The 22,972-nt window shown below is 46.3% G+C and overlaps 1 protein-coding gene across 8 annotated transcripts in view; it reads left to right on the top strand.

Moving 5' to 3' along the window:
• The window catches only part of TENM4 (teneurin transmembrane protein 4), a 741,722-nt gene that overhangs the window by 435,603 nt on the left and 283,147 nt on the right, over positions 1 to 22,972 (top strand). For 7 of the 8 annotated variants that reach the window (XM_067750497.1, XM_067750495.1, XM_067750496.1 and 4 more), the window contains one exon: positions 12,412 to 12,621. The exons of the other annotated variant lie outside the window; for it this stretch is intronic. In XM_067750497.1, coding sequence (XP_067606598.1) covers positions 12,412 to 12,621 — 210 coding nt within the window. The remainder of the gene's footprint in view (positions 1 to 12,411; positions 12,622 to 22,972) is intronic. 8 annotated transcript variants of the gene reach the window in all.

Raw genomic sequence — 22,972 nt, 5'->3', positions numbered from 1 at the left:
GATGCAGTGGTTAGGAATCTGCCTGCCAATGCAGGGGACACAGGTTCGAGTCCTGGTCCTGGAAGATCCCACGTGCCGCGGAGCAACTAAGCCCGTGCACCACAACTACTGAAGCCCACGCCGGTAGAACCCATGCTCCCCAACAAGAGAAGCCACTGCAATGAGAAGCCCACGCACCGCAAGGAAGAGTAACCCCAGCTCTCTGCAACTAGAGAAAGCCCACACGCAGCAACGAAGACCCAACGCAGCCAAAAAAAAAAAAAAAAAAACCTGTTTTTCTTCCAGTTTTTGCCCCAAACCTCCTACGGGGCCCCTGGCTTTGAGAGCCTCTCTCTGGGGAAATTCAGTCTTTGGGAGACCCAGCCGCTTGGGAGCAGGTTTAGGCAACCATCTCTTTACTTGTGCACTGTCTCCCCCTGACTGCTTTCCTTGATTTTTCACGATTTCCTGGAGTGGGAGTAGAGAAATTTCTGGAAAGCTTGGCCTTTACTACATTTGTGCTTTCCCAAAAAAGTTTCCAAAAGTTCTGTGGAAACCTGATGGGAAGGAGGCTTTGGCACAGTGAGTAAGCTCCAAGAAAGCTGTTTAGAATCAGGGCATTTATGGGAGGAAACTATTTAAGGAAAATTCTCTCACTCTATGCTTACATTCACACCACAGGGCCTTCTGGTATTTTTTAAAACCTTTTGTTGAAATATAATGGATATTTGGAAAACTGCACAAACGGTAAGTATACAATTCTGGCTTTATTTTACATGGAGGTTTTTTTTTTCCTGGTTAATCTTTGCCCAATTCATTGATTACACTAATCCTTGACCCTCATCTAAGACCCTGAAAGACAGAGTGAGTTTCTAGGAATAACTCTGGCCGTGGGCTCAGGTGGCTGGCCTGAGTTGGAATCCCAGCTCCACACTCACTAGCCCTGGGGCTTTGAGAAAATTAACTTCTTTAAACGTATAGTCCTGTTGCCATGGCTGATGAGAGATCAAGGAAGTAAACCCTTCATTCAGATTATATTAGCGGCACAGATATGGGCGTAGAGTCTGACAGAACAAGGCCCAGAACCCAGCCTTGTGCCCACCAGCTGGGTGACCCTGAAGAGTCTCTCTTTGAACCTCAAGTTCTGCATCTGTCATCTGGAGAGAGCCTAACACCTTCACAGGGGTGGGGGTGTGAGGGTTGGGTAAGATGATGTATATATAAAGCTTCCACAGTGCTGCACACACAGTAGTTGCCCAATTAATATCAGTGCCCTCCCCTCCTTCCAGCAACTGGGCCCTTTTTTCTCCCCAGCTCCCTATCTTTTGCCTCTTTAATACCTCCACCCTTCCTGCAATGTCTGAGTAGAGGTGGGGCTTGGCAATCAGGTTGTGCTCTTCCTGTGTCTTAGGGCCTGGAATTTTGCAGCTGTGTAAGTTGAATCTGGGAGAGGGAACTATATATTGTGTGTGTGTGTATTTTTTTTAACCCAATGATTTTGGGAACAGCTGCTGGGAGGCACTTTCTTAATCAAATCTCACTGCAAAAATGCAAACTGAAGCCTTCCTGTTCAACAGAACACTCTGTGACCACAGATTGTTCGAGGCCCACCATAAATTTCAGTGGCTCCTTGATCATGTTTGCCAGCAGATTTTGACAGACACAGATAATCCAGCTTGCCCTGTGCCTTCCCTCTCCCCGACATCCCACAGAAGGAGGCCTCCCCGTCAGGCTGATTTGAGCCTCCAGCGGCCTGGGTGGACCATCTTAAATCCCTTTGGGGCAGCTGTTGGAAAAGGTTAACAGCACCTGGGAGAAATCTGGGGTTGCAGCTGATAATCAGAGCTCCATGGGCCTCCCATTTCCCCTGCCCTGCCCCTCAGCACCTCCCTCACCACTCACCCCCCTCCACCGGCATCCCTGTCTCTCTCACATTAAATAATGCATTTGTTTCCTTCACCCATGAGACCGGGCTCCCCTCTAGGGGAAAGGCTGGTCTTAGCTCTTTGTCTCCAGTACCCAGTCAAGGCCTCACACGAAGAGCCTGCCTGAGTGTATAGCTAGGGCTGGTAATAAAGGGAAGCTGGGGAAGAGCTGCCACTGTTGAGCACTTACTGTAGGCCAGGCCCATGCTAGGCCCCAGACACACATGCTTTGATTATATACTCTTCACAGGACCCCTAGAAGGTAGGCCCAGATCCTGAAGATCCCAGAGCTCTAAAAGAGGAAGTAACCTACCCGAAACCACAATAACCAGTTTTAAATTCAGATCTTACTGCTGCCCTTCCCCTGGGTCGGAGTCCCACTTAGCCCCTTACCAGTTGTATGTCCCTGCACTAGTCCTATCGCCTCTCCTAGACTCAGTTTTTCTATCTGTAAAATGGGGGTAATGGTCATTACCTCACTTGGATATGGTAAGGATCAAATAAGATCATGGATGTGAACATTTTCTGTAAACTGTAGAGTAAATACAATTCACATGTGGGCATCGTTTTATTAGTAGCTCAGTAAGTTAAAGTAGATTCCAGTATGTACTGGGTACCCGCTATATATGAAGTCATTGTGTGGGCTGTGAACATATGGAGATAAATAAAACCAGTCCCTGCCCTCAGGGAACTCACTAATAAGAACACGTATGCATAGTGGCCTTTGTTTGCAATATGCACGTCTGTGATCTGGCCCCCTGGCCACCTCTCAAGGTTCATTTCTCAGCACTCTCTTCCTTATACTCCTCCAGCTGTACTAGCTTCCTTGCTGTCTCTCAAATGAGCTTGCTTCTACTGCCCGGACTTTGCAGTCGCTGGGCACTCTGCCTGGAAACCTCTTCCCCCAGATGTTTGTGTAGCTCACTCATTTACTTACTTCAGGTCTCTGCTTAAATGTCACCTCCTCAGAGAGGCCTTCCCTGACCACCTTACTTAAAACAACACACCCACCCCATCACGCCTAACCTCTTATTGCATTAAACTTTTCTTCATAGCATCTCTCAGCACCTGATCTTGCTCTACATAGTTATTTGCTTACTTGTGTATTGATTTCCTCCTCCACTAGAATGTACGCCTCTGAGGGCGAGGCTCTGTCTTCCTTGCCTATCAGTGACGCTTACAACACTGCCTGGCGCAAGGTAGGCACAAAATAAATATTTGGTGAAAAAATCAATGCCTGCCATTCAATACTAAAAAAAGACAACTCAGTTTACAAACGGGCAAGTGATCTGAGTAGAGATTTCTCCAAAGAAGACATAAAAATGGCCAATAAGCACATGAGAAGATGCTCAACAGTTAGCCATTAGGAAATGCAACTCAAAAACCACAATGAGATGCCACTTCACACCCGCTAGGCTGGCTATAATCAAAAGGACGGACAATAACAAGTATTGGCAAGGATATGGAGAAATTGGAACCCTCAAACACGGCAGATGGGAACGTAAAATGGCGCAGCCACTTTGGAAAATGATCCAGCAGTTCATCAAGAGGTCGAACACAGTTACCGTACAATCCGGCAATTCCACTCTTAGCCGTACACTGAGAGAAATGAAAGCATGTGTCCACACAAAAACTTGTACGCAAATGTTTGTAGCAGCATTATTTGGAAGAGCCAAAAAGTAGAGTTTCCATCAACTGAAGAATGGATAAATACAATACGGTACATCTGTACCATGCAATGTCATTCAGCAGTAAAATGAAGTGTCATCCTGATCTGTGTTACAACATAGGTGAACCTTGAAAACATTATATTCAGTAAAAGAAGACAGTCACAAAAGAGCACATATTATATAATTCCATTTATATAAAATGTCCAGAATAGGCAAATCTGTAGAGACAGAAAGTAGATTAGTAATTGTCCAGGGCTGCAGAGCGTTGGAAGGAAATGGGGAGTGACTGTTAATGACTGTGTGGTTTCTTTTTGGGGTGATGGAAATATTCTAAAATGTATTGTGATGGTTGCACTACTCTGAATATACTAAATGCCATTGAATCGTACACTTTACATGGGTGACTTGTATGGTATGTATTTATATCTCAAAGCTGTTATTACAAAAAAATCAGTGAATGTCCTCATTTAATATACCTGTATCAAACAAACTAGCAGGCAGCGGATAGGTCATCCTTGTTTGAAGACCAGAGAGACCTAAGTTACTCTTTATTCAGTGTTGATGTGGAAGGTACACCAGTCACTGGGCTTCCCCAGGTGGGCAGGTGAAAGCAGAGTTCCTTTCCTGGTGAATGCTTAAAAAAAACAAAACCAAAAAAAAACAACCTGGCCCTGAGAAACCTGTGAGGAGGAGAGCTGGAGATCAAATGAGCTGAGCCTGAGAAATTTACTGTGTCCTGTTTTCCAGAGACTATTTTCCCAACATAAGTCACAGAGACAGATGGCCCCAGACCTGCTTCTGAAAATAACCACTGTCGAGGAGAGGAGAGTTGACTTAGTGGGAGCTGCCCTGCTTGGGGAGTAAGACCCACAAAGATTTAATGGGCTGGAAAAGAAGGCGACTTTGGACCCAGGAGGCTGTGGTTCTGCCAGGCTCATCCCATGGGGGACACAAAGCAGAAGCTGCTGTCTTTGCTTCTGTCTGTGTGTGTGTTTTCTTCTTTTTAAAATAACTTTTAAAAAAAAATCTTATCACATGTGTTCCTTGAAAGAATTAGAAAATATAAAAAAATATAAAAAATAAATAAAATGTATTCATAATTCTACTGCCCTAAGGTAACAGGCATTAACATTTTTGTTAATTACACACACACACATACACTCAAACAAATGTCACAGTTATTTTTTATACAGTTTTGCCCCATGCTTTTTTAATATCCTATTTCCCAGGTCCTTAAACATTCTTTACAAACATGGCTTATAATGTCTACATATTAACATTCTACTGATATGCCTTAATTTACATAATTAGTCACTTTTTAACATAAAGGGTGTTTTTCCTCTTTAACATTTTTTTTTTAATTTTACTTTTGACTATTACAAACAATGTTGTGATGAATACCCTTATCAATAAATCTTCTGAAACGTCATAATTGTGTTCTAGGGTAAATTCCTAGCAGTGGAATTGCTCAATTAAAAGCTTTTCACATTTTAAAAATCAACTATATCAAATTATATTACCAATATCAGTGCATAGAATCTTGTTTGTATTTAAAACCAACATCTATTTTAGCACCTACTAGATGCCAGGTATTGTCACATTTATTATTTCATTTTCTCCTGAAGTTTTAAAAAATAATTTTTAAAAGTATAAAGATAACTATATATGCTCATTGTAGAGAATTTTGAAGACATTTTTTAAAAATTAAAAATTGCCCATATCAGTGATAACCATCATTAAAGATTTTTTTCAGCCAATCTTCTGTATAGGAATGCATTTATACAAATTCATTTAGTCTATAAATGTCTTATGAGCGCTCACTATACTGAAAGGACCTAACTTTTCATTATAAATGAAATCGTTTTTATCCTGCATTTTTTCCACAGTCTCCTTTAATCCTCAAAACAACCCCTTGAGGTATGTACTACTGTTACTCCTATCTTGTAGAATGTTGGACCACAAAAGAACCTTAGAGTATTCTGCTCCAACTCCCCAAGTGGGAATGTGAGGGCCAGAGAGGCCAGAGGCCCTGCCCATGCTGCCACAGCACACTGTTGACCTGCACCCAGATCTCTTGACCCCTAGTCTGTTGCAGCAAACTATAGCCTCTGATGTGGAACTGAATCTATATTGCCCTCAAATGGGGTGGCCATATAATTGTCCAAATCAGGACATCTTTAGAGTAAAGGCAGGGCACTACGATTAATCGTTGCAGGATAACAGATGTCAGTTGGGGCTCTCACTGGCAAAGCAGAACAAATGGTCCCTCTAGTGCTCTAGCTTCAGATTTCCAGCACTTTGAGATGCTTGCCACAGTGGATTTCAATCCATTTAAAATAACGGTGGGAACTGGTTCTGCAGACCTTTTCTAAGCTGAGACTCTGAGCCAGGCCAGGACACAGAGATGAGCAGCTGTGGTCCCTGTTGGGCAGGCTGGGCTGTTTAAGCTGCAGGCGTGGCCATCACTCACTGCCGTCAAAAGCAGGACATGCTATCCCTGCAGTGGAGTTCCTGGTCCTTCAGCAGCCTCAGACCTTCATATCGGAAGGAGATCCAAGTTTCCCTTAATGCCCCATCCTCTGCTCAGAACTGAATAAGGTTTTCCTTATTCAATGGAGCAACTGGCTGCCCTGTTAAGAGGAAATAGATATGAGGTTGGCTCATGAGGAGAGAACGAATGCATTTGGTTTTAAGTGGAGGGGCTTGAGTATTTCTAGAAGGGAGACTGAAGAGATGAAACACAGTCAGACTTTGCGGGAAGGATGAATCCATCAGCTCAGGGTTCCATTGAGATGAGCTACCTCTTTAGGTCTACAGGTTTTGTTTTGGTATTTTCTAGGTATCATTTACTAAGTAATTGCCGTTTACTGGGCACTGTGCTAAGCATTTTATAACAAGCTTCTACAATGCAGGGCTGCCGGTTCGAAGGTTATTAGGAGGCTCTTCCCCTAACCCAAGGGGCTCCCTGCAGCATACAACTCGTGCTCTGGTTTCACAGCTAGGACTCACACTTCCCCACTGTGTGAGCAAGCCATGACTTTCCCCACTGGAGCCTAGATGGGGTCTCATGGAGATCAGTAAAGTTCCATTTGGGCGTTTAGATGGATTTCTCAGGACTGCTGAGAAAAGTGTAAAAAAGTGCATTTTGTTAATGGTCTTCTTTTCTTTGACAGAGTAATAAACTCGTCCATCAGCTAGCCCTTCACACTTTAGTCTCACGGTGTATTCCAAAGACAACTCAGAATCCAGAATGCTAGAGGCTCTTCCTTGAGCACCAGCTTGCCCTGGTTATAGGTTACGTCTCAGACGCTAAGGAAAGCTACCATCAATGCACACAAAGGTGTGAGGGACTGAAATCGCTCTTTCTGTAGATCTCAGGACTCCCTTGTCATGTGCTCCTTTCATATATCCTGTCTGTCTCCCTAACACTTTTCCTCTTATATGATGTCAGTAAGCGATGCATATTGATAAAGGTGTCATTGGCAGGCTTGCAGATCCGTCATTATTTATTCCCCAAAATCACCCTGTTCTTACTTTCAAAGACCTACAGCTGGAGGGATGGCAGAGGGAATCCATGTTGGTTGAGCCCTCACCTTGAGACTCCCAGGCTCCTTGCAAGTGTACTCTCAGTCTCCCCTCAAAAGCTCTTTGCAGTGGCTTTTTTTTTTTTTTTTTTTTGGTACGCAGGCCTCTCACTGTTGTGGCCTCTCCCGTTGCGGAGCACAGGCTCCGGATGTGCAGGCTCAGCGGCCATGGCTCACGGGCCCAGCCGCTCCGTGGCATGTGGGATCTTCCCGGACCGGGGCACGAACCCGTGTCCCCTGCATCGGCAGGCGGACTCTCAACCACTGCGCCACCAGGGAAGTCCCCAGGGCTGATAAATTTAATTCACACCCCTCAGTGGACACAGCACTGCAGTGCGGGTTCTCACCCAGGTCCTGTGACCACAGGCAAATGTAGGCCTCTACTTCTTGACCTCGGAAATGGGGATGGATTTTCCAGTGCATTGTTTTTGTGAGGAAGAGATCTTGTAAAACACCTGGCCCCGTTCCTGGCCTCCAGAAGGGGTTCTGCAAATGTTTATTCCCCCAGCCCCACCCCTCGACCACAGGGGTGTCTGCACTCTCTCACTTTGTTTTTTTTTTTTTCTTTCTCCACCCTTATCTACTATAAGCTCGAGCTAGGCTCAGAGAGACCTCCTCTCAGGAAACTTGCATGGCTCCCCTCTGCCCTTCACTGGCCGCCTTGGTTGTTGAGGTGAGACATTCCAGTCATCCCATCTCATTTTGACACAGTGGAAAATTCTACAATACCAGGTTCCCTTCAGCTGATGAACAGGATACATGGAAAGGCAACCCCAAACCCCAATTTCCTAATCCCATGGCATGGGGCGTCCTTTTTTGCCTACAGGAACCTGCAGCTGGGCCCCACCTGAAAAGCAAGCCCAGATCATGTGGACTTTGAACATCCTGGCTGAGCTGAGCCAATTAGAAAGGAGATCTGGGTGGCTGAGCAGATGCCTTAAGTTTCAAGAGCAGATCCTTCTAAAGTACAGCTCTGGCCTTGTCACATTCCTGCTTTAAAAACTTGCGTAACTCCCCAGTTACGGTCTGATTCCCTTTTCCTTGTGTTCAAGGCCTAAACCTGCTACTCAGAGACTCATTTCCCACTTCTCTCTTTACATAGACCTTTTGTGCTATAATCAAGGTCCTCCTCTTCCCTCCTACCTTCCTTCCATCCTTTCTTCATTTAACAAATATTTATAGTGCTTTCTATGTACCAGACACTGTGCTGGGCACTGGAGAATATGGTAATGGACAAGCCAATCAGGCTAGTGGGTGGCCACAGACAAGTATACACTGCAGTGTGGGAAGTGTTGCAACAGGGAAAGTACAGGGAGCTGCGGGAGCCCCCAGAGGGGTGCCAAACCCAAACTCAGGCTTGAGGCATCATGGAAGACTCCCTGGAGGGGATGACCATGAGGTTAAGCCCAGAGGCTGAGTGGGGGCGAGTGAGACACACAGGGTGGTAGTGATGAGGAGCGGGGGGAACAGGAAAGGAAACACTCCAAAGGGACAGCATGTGCAAAAGCTCAGAGGCAAAACTTCGTAGTTGTGCTCCAGGGGGTGCCATTCAGATAGATTCAATGCCCGTGGTGCCCCGAAGTTGTGCAAATCGGTGAACCTGAGCTGAAGAGGGAGCAGTGAGTGCGTGGAAATGAGGGCAGGCCAGCAAGCTTCAGCACCCTTGGTGAGAAGTTAATAACGGTAACACATGAGACTTGAGAGGTAAAGTGATAGTGGGCAGGTTGCTTGAGACCAGGTGAAGGATGAGGGCCTGAGGCGGAGTATTCCTCTCTCTGCCATGCATGCTCAAGACCCCATCTCTTCATCTCTTCCCGCTGGAATCCTCTATGGCTACAGAAAGCCTTCCTTGGTTCCTCCAATTGAAGTGAGGTCCCCACCTCCATCCTGTTCTGACAGGTCCCACCTCTGCCTTGCTTACAGCTGCATGTGACACTCTCCCTCCCCTTCCACCAGCTCCTTGGGGGCTGCGCCTCTCACAGTTTATATATCCCTCACCTTCTAGCCTGCTCGGTGGGTGTTTAGGAAATGTCTCTGGAATGAAACAGTGTTCACCATACTTCTACGGTCGCACGCTGCTCTTAAAAGAAAAGATAAAGAAACGTAGGGCCCCTCACTTTATATATACATATTTATGCATACTGATACCTAAAGTTCATTAGGTGTTTACTGGCTGCCACACTGTTCTCAAGACTTCGCTTGTTTTAACTCCTTTAGTCATCAGAGCAACTCTGTAACGTAGGTATTCTTTTTTATTTTTTGATCTCCATTACATAGATGAGGAAATTGAGTCACAAAGGGTGAATTAACTTGCCCAAGGTCACTACTATGGAACTAGCAAGTAGTGCAACTAGAATTCAAATGTGGGGTCTGGTTCCAGAGCCCATTCTTTTAATACAACCTGCCCTGCTTCTGTAGATGCCGAATTGATACAGCAGAGCATTTTATTACATGTATTTTGAGCACAAATGCATTACATATATTATAAAACATATACAAAATAGATATTAGAAAAGGCTGACATAAAAGATAAATACTTCTAGAATTTTCTTGCACCCAGGAGATGGTTTTGTGCCCCCACCTGGGGACCACTTAAATTAAAAGATGCTGATGAATAAGAGGAAGGAAATTAACATGTGTCCAATAGTTTCTGTACATCACAGAAACCTTGTGGGTCATTGTGCGCCTACCAAGGGTCTGGCACCTTGTTAGGTCCTTTGAATGTTAAGTTATGAATATTCAGAGCAACCCCAGAGGCCCAGGGTGAGGCCTGGAGAATGGATCGAAGGGAGAGGGAACAGGCATGAGGAGTGGGAGGGACTGTGCTGTTCTTAGCCCAGGGTCTCTGAAGTTTGTGATGGAACAATTTACTTAGTTCGGGAACTATTTATTTCATAAAGCTTGACAGATCTACTCAGGAAGAGGCTGTAACAAGTACCCTGGAACAACATATCATGTTTCTTAACCTTTGTGTGAAATTCTAACAGCTCAGCATCGTATGGTACTGGTTATTTCAAGCTCATCAGAAGCTCTGACTGGAGATTAGAAGGTGTCTTTGGTTAATAAAAGATGAGGAAATGAATGTATATTGCTTCATAAATGCAGCCTGGCGGACAAAAATCTTCCCAATACTGGGACTGTAGAGGAAGGGAAATCATAAATGGGGTTCTTCGTGGGGTGCTTTCATTCAATTTAATAAACATTTGGTAAGCACTGACCCTGGGATTCTGCTTCCTCAGGCATACTGTGTGCTGGTGTAGTATATTATCTTTAGTCCTTATAATAACTTTATAAAAGGGGAGGAGTTCCCAACTGATAAATCAGGAACTGGAAGAAATCTACGCAAGATCATACAGCCAATAGGAGGCTATGGTGTGATGCAAACCCCAATTCTGTTGAACTCCAAAGCCCACTCCAAGAATGTACTGTGTCCCAAGAATGTGCCCTATGCTTTTATACAGGAGAGAACGGCAGACACCTCCAAATGCAGCAGGGCAAATATGGTAACAGAACTAAAAAAAGGTTAGTTCCGAGAAAGGAATGGTCATCCCTGTAGTGCCGTTTGGTAAGTGGTGTCAGGGAAGGTCTCCCTAGGGTGAACTGGAAACACTGGTTGGGACGATTTTAAGGTAAATCACAGCCCAGATGTTTAGGTAAACCAAAACACGGATGGAAAAGCTACCCCGAGACAGTACCGTGATCGTGGATCCCTGCTGCCTCACTTGCTCTTACTGAATTTTTAATATGAACCAACCAAATGGCACACACGGCAACTCTGTAAAATGTTGTCACATGTGGTTGGGCTCAAGGGTTGACATGAGAGTCACGGAACCTGCAAAATCCTGCGAGATATGGTGACTGAACTGAGTGAGCTTCTCTTGGTAGACAGACCACAAAAAGCTTTTTTGTTTTGTTTTGCTTTTTTTCAACAATCAGCAGCTCTATTTGCCACCTGCCGCATAGAGCTCTACCAAATCTTATGATGACATGTCTGGGCCACCTTATGTTTCCTAAGTTTCGGCCTCTGAAAAACTGGATGGATCTGATTATGTTTTAAACCTTCTATCAGTCAAGGTGGGAAAAAAGACATAGCCCTTGCTATCAAGTGGATGCGTTGTCTTGTACTGTATACTTCTATGTGTGTGTGCTTGTGTTCCCTCTCTTGTAGATGATGTTCTGCACATGCCTAAAGCCCAGACACAGATAGGACCGCAAATTGTTGCCCCCAAAGGTCTTGTCCCTGGCCAGCCATCACCTCCTCCTTTTGAAGAGTTGGGAGTGTGCTCACAAAACTATAGAAAGCTGGGATTTTTAGAATCATGGAACCCTGACATGTCAGAAACTTGCAGTCAAACATCCTAACTTAGTGCATCTTGGAATTCACAGTGTTAGTGTCCTAAATAGTGTACGGTTTTTTCATCTGAGACTGTCAGAACTTACGAATCCTAGTCTGCTGAGACTACGAAGAATCCCAGTCTGTTAGGCACCTAGAATTCATCTCTTCAGCAAATATTTATATAGGGCCTACTGTGTGCCAGGTACTATGCTAGATTCTGGGGATACACAAGTGAAAAAGACTGCTAGATTTCTTGTTCTCTTAAGAAGTTTGCAGAGAATGTCAGGGCTTAAAAATCTTAAAGTGTCAGATTTTTAGAAAAGTAAAAGATGAGTGTGTTGAAATCCTGGAATGCCAGCGGTGGAGGGGGCTCTGGATCATTCTCTCCCGCTCCCTCTACCTTTTATGAGGCCCAGAGCCTGTTCCAGGCATGTTGGATTAAAATCTCACCAATAAGAACATTATTTCAGTTCGGTGACGTCACAGAATGGCCAGCTTGCAGGGGCTCAGCGTTCACCCAGTGCGGCTGCTCATTTTACCAGCAAGGCCACTGAAGCTCAGAGGCGGGCAGCTGTTTCATAGATGACACAGCCCCACCAGGACTAGACCCCAGATTTTCAGACCTCTCTCAGAGAACAGGCAAAGCAGGAAGGGCTTCCCAAGTGTTTTCGAGGGACGCCTTCTTTGCAAGCATGCAGACTTCTGCACGAGGCCAGCTCTTCAGAAGGAGTTTGCACCAACTTTAAGGAGGCATCAGGCCCGCCCCCGGGCCACGTGTGCAGTAGATCGCCCTGTGTTGGGAACCCCCTCCCCCTGTTGATGCGTGTTTTATTTTGCTCCCTCCCCCTCCCCGTGTGCCTCAAAACCAATTTTCATTATTTTTTTTTTCTGTCTGTGTTTGTGTTTGTGGTTCGCAGGTGCTCCCTTGCATTGTTCATCCGCTTCATCAACCCCTATTGAGCAGTCCCCCTCCCCGCCCCCTTCCCCTCCGGCCAATGAGAGCCAGAGGCGGTTGCTAGGCAACGGTGTGGCCCAGCCAACCCCGGACTCAGACTCTGAGGAAGAGTTTGTCCCTAATTCATTCTTAGTTAAAAGTGGCTCCGCCAGCCTGGGGGTCGCGGCAAACGGTAAGTCCCTCTCTCTTTCTAACTTCTGTGGGTTTGGTTTTTCCTTTCGTTGGCGATGCTGATTAATCGGTCCGCTTGGGCTGCTTGCAGGGGCGGAAGGGCCTGGCGCACGGGGGGACTCAGGGTTCTCGGGGACCTGGGGGGCTCGGTGGGCTCGGGCAGCCCCGCTACTGCCTGGTTGCGCCGCTGGGGTGTGCGGGGGGTGTAGGGCTCCTGTTCCCACCCCCATGACAGACGTCTGGCAGACATAGCTGCAGGGGTAGAGATGCACAGACAGACACAAGGAGACAGAAAGATCAGGTAGAGCCTGAGTAAGACAAAGGTACTGAGACAAAGATAGACACCGGAAAAGAAAAGAAAAGGATGGTTACAATGAACATAGCATCGACTGACTGCTTACTATGTGCCAGGGACTGTGCCAGCCACTGTCACCTGTTGCTTTATTGGATCTGCCTCAGAACCCTGCCTAAGAGACCAGTATGATAGTTTCCCCACTGACCATGAGAAAGCTGAGAGAAAGACTCCTGGCTCTGGAAGTTTTTGGACTTTCTCACTGCTCAGAGACGGGGCCCCTGGAGACCCAGGCAGCTGCAGAGCTGAATGCTGACTGCAGAGAGAGCCAGTGGGCTTAAGCGTGGATCTGCCCATAATCACATGCCTCTTCTAAGCTCTGCCCCCCTGACTCTCTTAAGGAGAAGAGGTGTGTGTGTTGGGGGGCGGGGGGCGGTACGATGCAATAGCTCCAAACTCCAGGTTGACCAGGAGCCAGCAGACACAGGTTTTAGCCCCCGGTCAGGTGCTGTGTGACCTGGGCCAAGGTGCTTACCGTCTCTGTGTCTAGCAGTGGTCAGTCCACTTCTTTGCAAGAATTCAAAGCCTGGTGGAGATTCAAGCCTACAAGGGGGTGGGGTGACATATGTGATGTAACTTGGAATCTCCCTAGTGGCCCATGATTTCCTGATTATCGAAGAAGAGGAAAGGAAATGAGCCTTTCCTCACTTAATATTGTAGGTTGCGTGTTGATTTTGCAAACATTTATTAATAAGTGCCTGTGTGGCACTAAATTTCAGGCCAAGTTCTGGAGAAGGAGGCAGAGATTCAGAGAGATAGGAGGCAGGATCCATGGGCTCTGCAGTCAGACATCTTTGCATTAAATATAAGCTTTATTGCTGTGGGACTTTGGATAGGGCACATTGCCTCTAAGCTTGTTTCCTTAAGCAAGTATAACATGGGCAGTATGATACCCAGCTCATGATGAAGGCTCATCACAGGGCCTGGGATAGAGAAGGAGTTTAGTAAAGGTTAGTCATGGTCACAGTCACCACCCACCTCCCTCCAGGGAATTTATAGAGAGCCTCTATGTGAAAGCTCCCACCATCCTGTTTGACACTTAATAATGCTCAGAGAATGTCAGACTTCTTTTCTCTTGGGAGAAAAGGTGATAAGGGAGGTAGGAAACTGGTGTGGAGGGGACTGAGGAGTAGAGCCTCCAAGGCACCTGAGGAAATCAAGAAATGCTTCCTGGAGGAGGCGTTCACTGGATCTGAAAGAATTAGTAGGGTGTGCCAGGTAGAGATAACCAAGGGCTTTAATAACCCAGGACATTCTGGGCAGAGAGAAAACATGGACAAAGGACCCAAGGTGGGGAGCTGGTGGGATCCTGCCCCCAGCTCTTTTACACCTAGGAACCTGGACAGAAAATAGGCATTAACCATGGAAGGGTGTAGAAGGCCACATGGTAAGTGACCTGAGCTCCTCTGGGTACTGAGCTGAGGCCCTCCAGGCATCACCCCATCCCCCATGACAAAGAAAGGTGTTTTATCCCCAGCTCCCTCCCCTAATCAGGAACTCTCCCAGCCTCTGTCCTCTTTGAAACTCAGGGAGGAGGTCTTTGGCCTTGATGGTTCTCTTCTTTTTCATTTTATTTATTTATTTATTTATTTTTGGCTGCGTTGAGTCTTCGTTGCTGCACGGGGGCTTTCTCTGGTTGCAGCAAGCGGGGGCTACTCTGTTGTGGTGCGCGGGCTTCTCATTGCCGTGGTTTCTCTCCTTGCGGAACACAGGCTCTAGGCATGCAGGCTTCAGTAGGTGTGGCACATGGGCTCAGTAGTTGTGGCTCATGGGCTCTAAAGCACAGGCTTAGTAGTTGTGGTGCATGGGCTTAGTTGCTCCACGGCATGTGGGATCTTCCTGGACCAGAGATCGAACCCGTGTCCCCTGCATTGGCAGGCGGATTCTCAACCACTGCGCCACCAGGGAAGTCCCTATTTTTTTTAAATTAATTTGTATTGGAGTATAGTTGCTTTACAATGTTGTGTTAGTTTCTGATGTACAGCAAAATGAATCAGTTACACATATACGTATATCCCCTCTTTTTTTGGATTTCCCTCCCATTTAGGTCACCACAGAGCATTGAGTAGAGTTCCCTGTACTATACAGTATGTTCTTATTAGTTACCTATTTTATACATAGTATCAATAGTGTATATGTGTCAATCCCAATCTCCTAATTCCTCCCACCGCCTCCCCCGCCTTTCCCCCTTGGTATCCATACTTTTGTTCTCTACATCTGTGTCTCTCTTCTGACAGGATCTTTTCTTTTTTAATATTTACTTATTTTATTTATTTATTTGTTTGGTTGTGCCAGGTCTTAGTTGCGGCAGGCAGGCTCCTTAGTTGCAGCAGGCGGGTTCCTTAGTTGCAGCTTGCCGGCTCCTTAGTTGTGGCATGCAAACTCTTAGTTGCGGCATACATGTGGGATCTAGTTCCCTGACCAGAGATGGAACCCGGGCCCCCTGCATTGGGAGCGCAGAGTCTTAACCACTGCACCACCAGGGAAGTCTCTATGACAGGATCTTGAGCCCTGCATTATCTGTGACCAGAAAGCAAACCATCCTCCAGGGCCTTCTCCCTCTGTGCTCCTGAGCATGGCATTGTCCTTTTGGTGGGTCAGTGTCATTGCTCCTCTAGAGCTTTTAGCTGCCCATGTTTTAAAGTATGCAGAGAAATAGGAACCTGGAATGGGTTCCAGGCCCAGCTCTGTAGCTCACTGGCTATTTGTCCTTGGCCAATCACTGTCCCTCTTCAGGCCTCTGTTTCCCCATCTTGCCAATGATGGAGCAATTTCTAAGGTACTCTGATTTTCCTAGTGTTGTGTGATGCTGACAGGTGTGTCAGCCAGTAACCTTCTTAAGATTTACTTGGAAAAAAAAAAATATATATATAGTGATATTCTTTGTTCATTGCTAAGTAAATAAGCCTTGTAGGTAAAAGAGAAGGCAGGAGATGAAAGTCCTTAATCTCTCCCTTCGCTAATTAACTGAATAAGAGCAATCACGTTGTTGCAAGTTCTGCAGCAAATTGATGGCATTACTGCACTATTGATGTGCAGGGAAGATGGGGGGACTTTGGCCTATAGCTGTCTGCTCAGCTACACTCCTCTGTACCCCTGCTCCCCAGGGGACCTAGAGGCACTTCAGAGTCCTTCCCTGGAGCCTTGCTCTGAGTGTGTCACTCTGAAGGTTGGTAATAAATGTGTCCCACGCCTGAAGGTAGAGTCTGGGTCCTTAGTGATCTGCTGCTCTGGGCTTGGTGGGTCATGAGACAGCCAGTGAGTGTCACCCCACAGGTAGACTCTGCCTGTCACCTTCCTGTCCCCGGAAACCCCAAACTCAGTGGTCTTCTATGAGCCAAAGTGCCTGCTGGTATTGGCATGGACCCAGCCCTAGCCAGTGAGGATGAGTGGGCCCTGCTACATAGTGTGCCCCATAAATGCTTGTTAAGTTTCGTGTGATTTTTTTTTCATGGAAAAATCTGAAATTATTTTAATGGGATTATCTCTATTGTTTCTGTCAATTATAAAAGTAACAATGCTTGCTAACATTCAAATAATGCAGAAAGGCAACAAGTGAAGTTCTCTTGTAATTCCTCCTCCCAGAGATAGCCACTTTTAACAGTTTGGTGCGTGGCCTTGCAGATGCCTTTTATGTAGTGATAATTAACGAGTGGGAATGAAGGGGTGAGCAAGCAGTACAAACTGTGTAAGGACCACAGTGCAGCCAAGAGAGCAGAGCCACAGTCAACTCTTCTGAAATTGGGTCTCAAGAGATGCGAGCCTGGACACAGGACCTAACCTCTCAGAGCCTCATCTGCTCTGCAGGTGAAATGGGAAAGACCTCCCAAGGTCGGGAACGCTGTGGAGTTCAACAGGGTAAAGGACGCCAGGTCCCTGTCTCCCTTCCCTGTCTCCACCCCGCCATTCCCTTCCACCACTTGCAGACTTTAAAGACCACCCTAAATGGGTTAATTGCTCTGGCTCCTTTGGAGGCCTGCTTCCCCAGAGACTTCTTTCAGAAGGTATTTTAAATGACAAAGGCAGCCCAACGGGCGCCTAAAGGGTGAAAATAGTTTCCTTTGGCGGGAACTGACTCAGCACCCTCCTCTGAGGGCTGACCCTTTGGGAAGCAGCCTTCCGGGAGCTGGGCTGCACGCTCCAGTGGCTCCCAGAGGCCCTCTGCCTCCAGCTGTGTCTGCTCCTGCCGGGGCTGCGATCCCCGGCCCGTGGTGCCCAGAACCACCCTGCGAAAATCCCATGTAAAGAGCACGGAGGCCGCGTGGGGCATCACAGAAAAGAAAACAGGGGAAGCAGCTCTTTCTGTCTTCAAAATCCTAATCCACCCCAAGGATAACCATCTAGAAATCACTGATAGATATAAAGAAAGATTTCACTAAAATAGCAACTTGTCATAGCCGAGAAGCTAAGGAAGTGGTTCGGATTAAGTAGATCTTGGTCCCTACCGCCACAGAAACTTTTCAGAATAAATATTAAATGTGCCGTGAATTGTTGTCATTCTAAAGCCTTAAGTAAAAGGGCTTTAAAACCTTGGTGGTTAATATTTAAGAGGGTCGGGGAATAAATAGCTCAGAGAAAGCTGTCCGTTTCTAAAAGCCGAGGTGAGGTAGGAGCACGTGGGAGAATTTACATGTAAGGAGCACCTTCCGCGTAGAAGTCTTTTCTTTGCGTGCGTTTTCTTTTTTTGAGCTTCTGTTTGTCTCTGTTCAGGAAACCGAGGCCCAGGCAGAGACTCACACTCAAGCCTACCTGATTCTAGAGCCCCACCCAAATTTTTTGTTTTGTTTTCAATTCCAGATCCTGTTATTTCTGTCTTCTTAGTAGGAAGCTGGAGAAGATAAGGGGAAGTCCACCAAATAAAAGCTGATTTTTTTTAAAAAATTACTAGTTGTTGGATTCTTAGTACTCACCTCACAAACCCTGATGAAGCCCCTATTATGTGAGAGGTGTTTAATCTCATCAAATCATGAGATCTCGGAATCTCATTGAATCTTCATATCTGTCCTGTGTCATAGCCATTTTTAGTCTCATTGAGGCAATAGCAGGCCAGAGAGATTAAGTGACTTCCCCGAAATCACACAGCTTCTAAGTCATAGAACCAGATTTGAATCCCAAGTCTGTTTGAAGCCATTGAGTGAAATCTCTCAGTTGTGTTTTGGTGAGCATGTGGGAGTTTTCAAATATGAGTCAGGCCAATGACTTAGACACTAAATTGTGGTGCTGCTTCATGAGAGCCAAGCCCTGGATGCTAGGCCGTCCGTGGCTTTTTCTCCCTTTTTCCCCTATTCCGGGCCCTTCTGCCTCACTTTGCAGATCTCTCAGGCTGGTGACACTGGTCAACATCCCTGCTGTTGGGCAGTCTCGGTGACTTTCTCAGGTCTTAAGCAGCTGGGATTATTTTGTTTTGACTTCCAATCCAGTGGAGGAGTGTTTATTTTTCTTTCTAAATGGGAAACACTGCTATCTATGTATGCAAGCTCCTTCCAAAAGTGTTTTCTTAAAACAAAACAAAACAAAAAATTCAACTTAATTTGGAACCTATCCAGATTCCCGAGGGAGTCTGCCAGGGTCCTTTGAAGTCAGTTTGTGAAATCAGAAGGCAGAATTGTGCCTGTTTCCCACTGTCGAGAAGTATCCAGTGAGGCTTTTGTCTCCTTTCTCTGTGAATTTCATGGAACCTGTGTTAGTTGTTCCATGCCAACCACAGTGCTTGGGTCTGTATGTTGCCCAAGTCCCAAGGGACAAGGACATAGGGGCATGTGAAGTTTTCAGGCATTTTTGTTCACTGCTCTTCGCAACTCTCTTGCATCAAAAGACCCTTGTTGGTAAATAAATCCCTATACCAGCTATGTCTAGAAGTTAGGTACCTAAACTCCTAGGAGCAAGACAAATTGATTTCTTCCTTCTTTCCTGCCTTCATTCACAATGACATTTGAAATGTTTGCAGATGTTTTCCTAACAGATGAGGGGTGAAGGGGGCTCTAAGCAGAAAGAGCCTATAAAATAGGTATTTAATCTATAGGGTCAAGAATCCCTTAAATGAAGCCCTTGGAGTCAGATGCATTTTAGAATTCAGAAATTTTTAGATTTAAGGAATAAAATACAGTACACATACTGTTTCTTTCCTAGCATTCCCGGAGTGCTGGGATGGCCCACGGTAATCAAATACATTGATATTTCTGCAGTCAAACATATGAACAGTTACACTGGTGAGATTTAAAAAAAAAAAAAAAAGACCTGAGATACATGTCAGTTCAGGTCAGGTTTTGCAACCAGAACAGTTTTGATAAAACTTTCAGTCTTAGGACTTCCCTGGTGGCCCAGTGGTTAAGACTTCACCTTCCAATGCAGGGGGTGCAGGTTCCATCCCTGGTTGAAGAGCGAAGATCCCCCATGACTCACAGCCAAAAAACCAAGACATAAAACAGAAGCAATATTGTAACATTCAATAATGACTTTAAAAAAAAACTTTCAGTCTTAATTAAGAAAGAAAAAAACTTTTCAGTCTTAGAGTTTTGAGATTTTTGGAATGGTGGCTAATGGATGGTGATCCTGAATCGTGCCTTTTCTTAAATGGGCAGGGTTGGAGGATGTCCCATGACTCAGAAAGGTTTAGTAACAGAATAACCATAGAGATAACTAGAAAGCTTGGTAACTAGAAGGCATGATGCAGGTGCACGTTGCTGACTGGGAAGCTCTATGTTTATCTGTAATGACTGCTTGGAAAAGCCAAGCCCCTCTGGTATAGACATGGGGGCTCAGGAGGCCAGCGCCAGCAGGCTGGCTGACTCTCAGGTCTGGGAGTTCAGAAGGAGGGAGGCTGACTGCTCAATTCTCCAAAGCCTAGAACTCGGCAACTTAAGGAACCTTTCCTGACAGCCCTTTGGTTGTATGGACCTCCCCTTTCTTTGATGCCCTGCTGTCTTCTTTACAGATACCTCCCTAACAGTCTGGGAACCTGAATGTCCCCATATCTGATTTCCAACTTAGACTACAAACTCCTTGAGGGAGGCCTCGTCCGAGGCTGTATCTTCACAGCTGAGCACCTGTAGGTGCTAAAATCAAAAATGAAAAAAAGTTGATTTTCTCTCTTCCTCTTTTTCACCAGCCCACCCCCAACACACACACACACACACACACACACACACACACACACACACACACACAAAACCATCTCCCTAGGAATAGTACAGTGAGCCACATGCATGATATAACTAGAAATCCACAGAGATGAAGTGATTTGCCCAAGTGCAGAGTCAAGATTCGATGTATGGCCCCGCACTCCAGTGCCCTTTCCACCTTACCAGGTACCTCCCTCCACTGGGAAAGCCCTCACCTGCAGCCTCCCACCAGGGGCAGGCAATTATGCCCCGCTAAGTGGGAGCAGTGGGGACAACCACACAGGGGTCACTTCTGTTTTTGTACAGTTCACCAAGCCCTTTTTCATATGTTACCTCAGGCAAACTCTGATGACTCTAATTTAATTGCCACATTGGTTTTCTAGGAGGTAAGGCTTCTTCCTGACCCTGCAAAATAAACAGGTCACGTTTTGAATTAATGTAACCGAACGTCCTGGGAAAACCAGGGCCCTCTAATTAGTCACTCACGTGACATGATTACAGTTCCTTTTCCACTAATTTCCCCAAATGCCATTGCATTAAAAGGTACAAAAATAACATTTTTGGTGTCTGGCTTGATTGGATCTAGTAATTCCTAGACCACCCCTCGAGGAAGGCACATTAGCCGTGTGTCTGGGCTTTTTCCATCTGGAAGCTAAGCCTGGTTTGTGTCCCTGTGGACATGTTAGTGGCCTGCTCCCAGGGGCCCTTGTGGACACCAGACCACATCTTCAAGCATCTCCTGACACTTCGGGGCACAGACTGTTGAAGAGGCACCTGGAAGGAGGCTAAGGAGAGCTTGGGAGATTAGTGTGCCTCATGGTTCCGTAAGCCTTGCATTCACCTCCACCGTCTCCTTGGATCCACAGCACAGGGCTGTGAGGTTGGCCGAACGTAGAGCACCGGGTAGGAGAGAGGGAAGCAACTGGGCAGAGAGCTGCCCCTTCGGCTACCAGCTTCTTTGGGCCAGTTTTAGATTTGCTCGCAGTTGGTGATCCAACCTGCAAGGGCCACTGCCATCCACATAAGCTGAGTTTTCCAGTTATAACCCTCCCCTGGAGAAGCCGCCCCATCATCCCTCGTGAGCCATCCTGGAGACCTGCTTGGGAGGAAGCGCATGCCAGAGAGCAGCAGACCTGTCTTCTGAGCCCAGCTCTGCCTCTGCCCTGCAGTGGGACCTCCAGAGCCTTGTCCTCTGGTTCCTTGGCTCTCTAGTCCGGGCAGTGGGAGGACTTGATCAGATCAACATTTCCCAAGCTTGTTCCTTTGTGTGTCACTGTCAGAGTCTGCAGTACAGCAGTGTGCCCACCTCCGTGCCCCTTCCTTTCCTTTCCTTTAAACTGCCTCCTTTTCCGAACTTTTTTTTTTTTAACCTAAGTGAATTTAGTTATTTTAAAAGGAGATTGTATATTACTGTGGCAATTCACTTGCCATAAATAGAAGGTAGCTCTAAAAATAAATACAGTGAAAGCTGGTTATCATGTTCTGGTGAGATTAGGCCTGCTCTAGGATGCGGAGATTTGCTTCTCTTTGTTAAACAGGGACACGGGCAAGTGTGAGGTATTAAAAACACACAAGTACCAAACTGAGATTTCCTCCTTGACATCACCAGAAAGGTTGAAAGAGGATGGAGGCTATCCTGCACGTGATTCAGTGTGATTTAATGTCTGCTCGCTCTGTACACCACCTAAAACCATGCCCGTGGGATGCACGGCTCCGTGGCTTTTTCCAGAACTCTGTCTAGGCTTTTAATGCTACACCCCACGGCCTGCTCACCTTGAGAATAAACATCTCTTGCTGCTCCCAGAACCTCCCCTCCTTCCCTTTCCTAAACGTGGTCTTTTCTGAGCGATCTGTTCCCACCCTCCCCTTGGCAGCCTCCTGCCCTCTGCCCCTGTCATCAGGTCTGAGCTGGGTGCTTTGAGCTCAGCTGGATCCTGCATTACTGGTTAATAGCTCCCAGTTTGCCCCAGGAAACCATGTGGCTTCCTCTTCTCCCTCCCCTTCCTCTCCTTTCTCCCCTCCTCCCTCTCCTTCTGAACTGCCATTATTTATAAAGGTGTCTGAGATTAAACAACTAAAAAAAACTCCCTCTGCTTTAAATGACCTAAAAGGACCGAAGCTAGAAGGAAAACAGAAACAGCACAATTTGGAGCCATGGGAAGGAAAGGTAGGATACAGAGGTCTACAGATCCTTGCTGTGCTGTGTGGCCTTGGGAAACTTGCTTAACCTCTCTGGATCTCAGTTTCCTCTGTAAAATGGACGTTGGTTTTAATAGTACTTCACAAAATTGTTGTGTCTGTGAGAAACTATGGGCAAGGCTTCTAGCATGGTGATTGCTACGTAATAGGTGCTCAATGAATGTTAGTTTCCTTATTCCCTTTCTAGAACCCAAAAGGTTTTGGCCAGATATCTCTGGAAGGAAGGCAGATTCCTACACTCCCACCCCTCCAGGCTTGGAGGAGGTGTAGCAATTAATAGGTCTTTCCCGAGTCCTAAGCTTTAATCCCCTTCCTCCTCCTGGGTGATTTCCAGAGATTTAGGGTGGGAGAGTGAGCCCAAGGCAGCAGCTAAACAAACATAGCATGGGGTCTTAGAAACAGAACCTCCGCCTTCCTTGCAGAGCTCCCTGTGCTGCTGGCCATTCCCCATAGTTCCAGGATTGTGTGTGATATTCGGTACCAGATAAAACACTGTGATGTCTTTTCCTTCTGGTCAGCTGGCCTCCCCCACAGAGTTGAAAAGAGAGGAAAATGATTGGTAATTCATTTACGCTTCACTCCCTCTCTGGGAAGCTGCTGCACGGGCTAACAATAATACATATCCCTGTACCTCCAGAAACCTCTTTTTAGCTGCCACAGCAGAGGCTCCGGGGGAATAT

The sequence above is a fragment of the Pseudorca crassidens genome, chromosome 9 (assembly GCF_039906515.1).
Source record: "Pseudorca crassidens isolate mPseCra1 chromosome 9, mPseCra1.hap1, whole genome shotgun sequence".
In the NCBI taxonomy this organism is placed as follows: Eukaryota; Metazoa; Chordata; class Mammalia; order Artiodactyla; family Delphinidae; genus Pseudorca; species Pseudorca crassidens.
The sequence above is the reverse complement of the archived record's forward strand: the minus strand, read 5'-3'. Positions and strand labels throughout refer to the sequence as shown.